At 57.1% G+C, this 6,000-nt stretch overlaps 1 protein-coding gene across 1 annotated transcript in view; it reads right to left on the bottom strand.

Moving 5' to 3' along the window:
* The window catches only part of OPLAH (5-oxoprolinase (ATP-hydrolysing)), a 34,310-nt gene that overhangs the window by 4,871 nt on the left and 23,439 nt on the right, over positions 1-6,000 (bottom strand). The window contains 5 exon segments of the mRNA XM_015416977.1: positions 13-17; positions 465-611; positions 1,904-2,088; positions 4,307-4,481; positions 4,797-4,898. Coding sequence (XP_015272463.1) covers positions 13-17; positions 465-611; positions 1,904-2,088; positions 4,307-4,481; positions 4,797-4,898 — 614 coding nt within the window.

The following is a 6,000-nucleotide window of genomic DNA, read 5'->3' as shown; positions in this document are numbered from 1 at the left end:
ATATTAGGCCACCCCCCCTAATGTAGCCAATCCTCCAAGAGCTTACAGAGCTCTTCTTACAGGAGCTACTGTAAGCTCCTGGAGGATTGGCTACATTAGGGGTGTGTTGCCTAATATGCAATGGAGTACCTGCTACAAAAAAAGCCCTGCGAGAAGCCCCACTGTCCATACCCACAGGGGCGGGGGACAGGCACCCCACCAGTTCTTTTCCGACTGCTGCACTGATCAGATGTTCTCCTTGCCTCAGCTGGTGAATTTACCAGGTTTTTTTAGTCAGCTCTTCATTTTTCTTCACCCCTTCTTTGTACCTAGCCAAAGGGGGGGGGGGGGGGGAGACACAGAGGAGACTGAGACCTACGGCCCCTCCGCCTCCCCTGTTCCAGACTGCATGCAACAAGATCTCCCCCTCCCTCGCTCTTTTTGCCCCCTCTAGGCCCAGAACCGCCAAGTCCCCCACTGCGCACCTCCTGGGGGTCAACGGCCACTTTCAGCCGGATGGGGGAGCCGTCGTCCATGAAGTCCTCTGCCTCCACCAGCAGGGGGCGCCCTGGCTCTCCCCGGCGCCGGGCGAAGTCCCGCAGCATTTCCTGCACGGCCACTTCCGCGTTGGCCTGGTGGGGGGGGGGGAGAAGGATGGAGAGGTGTGACACTGCACAGGGAAGGAGGGGTCTGTGGGGCAGCACAGACACATTCACCCACCCTGCCAGCTGAATCGGGGGGGGGGCTGTTGTGGGAAGCTTGCGCCCACAGGCACAGGGAGCAAGGAGGAGACCCTTCCCTCCCCTGGACTGTGGTCACAACATCCAGCATAGCTGCCTCTCCCGGGACCAAAGAGCTATTTTGCCCTGCTCCCAAAGTCGCTCATCCAAAAATTGGTGAATTCAATACGGAAAAGTAGACAATGGATGTTTCAGAAGAGATCAACAGGACCACGGCTAAATCATAAAAGCCTAATTGTAATGTACGGCTGCGAGAGATGGACCATAAGGAAGGCCGAGCGCCGAAGAATAGATATGTTTGAATTATGGTGCTGGAGAAGACTCTAGAGAGTCCCCTGGACTGCAAGGAGATCAAATCAGTCAATCCTAAAAGAAATCCCCTATATGCCGCTATATAAATCAATGGTGTGACCTCATTTGGAATACTGTGTGCAATTCTGGTCACCACACCTCAAAAAGGATATTATAGCTTTGGAAAAAGTGCAGAAAAGGGCAACTCGAATGATAAAAGGGTTGGAACACTTTCCCTATGAGGAAAGGTTAAAGCGCTTGAGGCTCTTTAGCTTGGAGAAACGAGGACTGAGGGGTGACATGAACGAGGTTTATAAGATTATGCATGGGATAGAGCAGGTAGGGAAAGAGGTACTTTTCTCCCTTTCTCACAATACAAGAACTCCTTGTGGGGACTCCCTGAGAACTCCTTGTGGGTACTCCATGAAATTGCTGAGCGGTCGGGTGAGAACGGATAAAAGGAAGTACTTCTTCACCCAGAGAGTGATGAACACATGGAATAAAGCATATGGAGCAGAGGTCCATCAGTGGCTATTAGCCACAAGGTATGGATAGGGGCTCTGGGGCAAGTAATGCTCTGTCTTCTTGGTGCTTGGGGGGGGTCAACAGTGGGAGGGCTTCTAATGTCCTGGCCCCACTGGTGGACCTCCTGATGGCATTGGTATTTCTGGCCACTGTGTGACAGACAGAGTGTTGGACTGGATGGGCCTTTGGCCTGATCCAACATTGGCATCTCTTATGTGCTTATGTTCTTATGTTCTTAAATCAACCCCAACTGTCTCCTGGAAGGAGGAAGCTGCAGATGGCAGGCTCAAAGAGAAACCCCCTTTTAAGAAGCAAGGTCTACTTCCTTTGCAAGGGAATTTGGAACCAGCCAAGTGGGCCCTCCTTACCTGGATGTGAGCCATGTATGCCTGCACCACCTCCAGCCCATAGTGGCCAATCAGCTCATTCACCAGCTGGATTCCCTTCTGATTGGCTGCCACCTGAGCACACAGGTCAGAGAGGTTGTCGTGGAGACTGCGGGTGCCGCTACTGCCCGGGGTCTGCCCTGGAGCCATCAGGGCCTGCGTGACCTCTGCAAGAGAGACGGAAATCAAAAGGGGCTCCAGAATCCACCCTGTTCCAAGGTCAGCCGAGTACTTGATCATTTATTTATTAGATATTTTTAGTCGCCACTCACCCAAAGGGTCTCGTGGCGACTTACAACATTAAAACCAATAAGGTGAAACCAACATAAAACAAATTTTAAAAATACTAACATTAAAATATGTGGCTATCATCCTACCACTATGGAAACGCCCAAACACACGCTTACCCCCCCCCCCAAGGCCAATGTAAACCATTCAGCTTTGCATGCCCTGGGGAAACGGAACAAGTCTGGCAGGGCACGGGTGTCACCCGAAAGTGCCTTCCTCAGGGTGGGGGCTGCAACGGAGAAGGCCCTTCCCCCGGTGACAGCTAAACGAGACATCCTGGGGCCAGGCACCGGCAAGAGGCCCCTAGAGGATGACCGAAGGGGGCAGCAGGGGTTGTGACGGGAGAGGCGGTCCTGCAGGTATGAGGGTCCCAGACCACTGGAGGCTCTGGAGGTCAACACCAACACCTCGATTCGGATCCGGAGGCTAACTGGTGGCCAGTGCAGCTGCAGCAGAACTGGAGTAACACGAGCAGATGGTGACGGGCCAGTCAGCAACCGGGCAGCTGCCTTCTGGACCACCTGCAGTTTCCTAAGTGTTTTCAGGGGTGGCCCTACAGAGCGAACTGCAGTAGTCCAGTCAGGAGGTGACGGTTGCATGGATCGATGTGGCAAGGTCCAACTCAGACAGAAACGGAGGCAGCTGGCGGGCCTGGAGCAGGTGAAAAAATGCTGACCCTGCTCCCATGAACACTGGTTTACAGGGTCCACAGTGGGGTCAGCTGGACACCATCCGAGTCTTGGGAGCGGCCCCTCCGACTAGCATCTCGGTCTTGCCCAGCCACACGGCCTCCGTCTGGGATGGATTCCCCTTCAGCCAGCTCCCCCTTAACCATTCGACCACCGCATCCAGGCCCTGGGAGCGTGCCGAGAGCCCCGCTGCCGCCGGTTGCTCATCCAGCAGGGGGGAGAGCTGAGTGTCATCGGCATATTGGTGGCCCCCAACTCCAGAGGCCTCCCAGCGATCTTGGCATATATAGGAGAGGAGGAGGATATTGGATTTATCCCCCATGGCCCTTCACTACCCGAAGGTGTCTCAGAGCGGCTGACAGACTCCTTTCCCTTCCCCTCCCCACAACAGGCACCCTCCTGTGAGGTAGGTGGGGCTGAGAGAGCTCTTGACAGAAACTGTTCTTTTTCAAGGACAGCTCTGAGAGAACTGGGACTGACCCAAGGTCATCCAGCCAGGTGCAAGTGGAGGAGTGGGGAATCAAACCCGGTTCTCCCCGATTGGAGTCCGCGCACTTCACCACGACCCCAAACTGGGTCTGCCCAAGAAGAAGAGATGAGATGGGATTCATACCCCATGGCCCTTCACTACCCAAAGGTGTCTCCAAGCAGTTGACAAATGCCTTTCCCTTCCCCTCCCCACAACAGACAGACACCCTGTGAGGTAGGTGGGGCTGAGAGAGCTCTTGACAGAAACTGTTCTTTCTCAAGGACAGCTCTGAGAGAACTGGGACTGACCCAAGGTCACACCAGCAGGTGCAAGTGGAGGAGTGGGGAATCAAAACCGGTTCTCCCAGATTAGAGTCCCCGCACTTAACCACGGCACCAAACTGGCTAAATAGCATCAGAGAGAGGATGCTGTGGGACCCCACTATTCAGGTCTTGTTGGGAAGACTTCTCCTCCCTGATAGTGACTCTGAGAGCCTCTCTGAAGGAACGAGAAAAACCAACTAAGGGCCGTTCCCCTCACCCCTGGAGGGGCAAAGCGGTCGGATCAGGGCCAGACGGTCAACTGCATTGAAACAATAGAGGCGGGGGAGAAGAAGAAGAGATTGGATTCATACCCCCCCTTTCACTACCTAAAGGTGTCTCAGAGCGGCTTACAGACTCCTTTCCCTTCCCCTCCCCACAACAGACACCCTGTGAGGTAGGCGGGGCTGAGACAGCTCTTGACAGAAACTGCTCTTTTTTCAAGAACAGCTCTGAGAGAACTACGGCTTGCCCAAGGTCATCCAGCCAGGTGCAAGTGGAGGAGGAGTGGGGAATCAAACCCGGTTCTCCCAGATTAGAGTCCGCACACTTAACCACGACACCAAACTGGGAGGGGCAGTGGCCCCCCCCCCAGCCCAGCTATCACCCGAGGACCCACCCTCCTCTTGGAAGACTCCGTCCTTGACTAGCTTGAAGGAAATGAAGACGGCGCCCTCTTCCTGCAAGGAGTGGGAGTGCGGGGGCATCGAGCCCGGCGTGATGCCCCCAATGTCAGCGTGGTGCCCCCGGCTGGCCACGAAGAACACGGGCCTCGGCTCCCCCGGCCAGAACACCTGCAATGGGACGGGAAGGCTGGACGGAGGGCCCCGGAGGCACCTGCCGAGGGCACAGTGAGTGCCGGCAGTGCCACCGGCCGAGTTCCAAAGGGCAGCAGCGCCAGCTCTGACTGAGGGCGGGCAGAGGGCTCTGTGCCCACAGGGAGGGCAGGAGACGCGGACACGTGGGCTGCCAGGCCCCAGAGCACAACGCCAGCACCGTGCCAGGCCCATTACCCTTCCCCCCCGAACGGCCCCTGCCCCCAGGGGCCGGCTACAGCAGCCAACGGCTTCTGGCCCCCGCCCCCCTCCTGCGGCGACACGCCAGCTCACCGGGGTGATGACCGTCAGATCAGGCAGGTGGCTGCCGCCGGCACACGGGTGGTTGCTCAGGATCACGTCCCCCTCACGGAGGTCGGAGCCCAGGTTCTGGATCTGGAAGGGCACCGGGGGAGGAGGGAGAGGAGGTCTGGGAAGCCGGAGGCCGCAGGGCGGGAAGCCCAGAAAGCCCCCCGGCCCACTCTGCCCCTCCCCCCCACACCCAAAAGGCCACACACGACCGAGACCCCCTCGCACCAGAAGCAGGGGCACACGGCAGGACGGGCACCCTCGGAGCACATGCTTCCGTCGCTCGAGCAAACCAGCCAAGCCACGCTCCCCCACACACACGCCCCAGATCTCCCTCGCTACTCTTTCCTGAAGGACACAGAAAGAGCCAGAGAACCAACGAGAGACCTTCCTGAGGAAACTGAATTGGGGTCCTATTTCAGGAGGGACTGGCCCCCACCCCGCCCCGGTGACAATGGCGTAGACCGGGGTCCCCAACCTCTTCCAGCCTGCGAGCGTCCTTGGAATTCTGACCCAGGGTGGTGGTGGTGGCAGTCACCACAAGATGGCTGCTGAGGGGGGTGGAGACAAACACAAAATGGCTGCCACGGGAAGCGAGGCCGCACACACACACACAGAGGAGGCGCATGTGCAGTGCCAAAGAGAGGTAATCAAAACATGAGAAGAAGAGAGAAGAGATTGGACTTATACCCCCTGGCCCTTCACTCCCCAAAGGAGTCTCAGAGTGGCTTACAATCTCCTTCCCTTCCCCTCCTCACAACAGACACCCTGGGAGGTAGGTGGGGCTGAGAGAGCTCTGACAGAAACTGCTCTTTTTCAAGAGCAGCTCTTGTCAGAACTAGGGCTTGCCCAAGGTCATCCAGCCAGGTGCAAGTGGAGGAGGGGGGGGGAATCAAACCCGGTTCTCCCAGACTAGAGTTCGCGCACTTAACTGCTGCACCAAACATGCCCACTGGGAAAGAGGGTGAGAGGGAATAAAACGAACACAGACAACCCAATCAGAAGCCCTGCTAGACAAGAGGGCCTCCTGACTCCGCCCACTTTCTGGAAACACTTGGTGGGTGCCAAGGAAAGTGTTGGTGGGCGCCATGTTGGGGACCCGTGGCTTAGATGCGGGCGCTGAGGGGCCAGGACTCCTGGGCCCCTCTCCTCCCTGGGCGGCGGGGAAGAAGCACGAGACCAACCCAGC

The sequence above is a fragment of the Gekko japonicus genome, unplaced genomic scaffold (assembly GCF_001447785.1).
Source record: "Gekko japonicus isolate JY-2015 unplaced genomic scaffold, Gekko_japonicus_V1.1 scaffold505, whole genome shotgun sequence".
Lineage (NCBI taxonomy): Eukaryota > Metazoa > Chordata > Lepidosauria > Squamata > Gekkonidae > Gekko > Gekko japonicus.
This window is presented reverse-complemented; position numbering and strand designations above follow the sequence as displayed.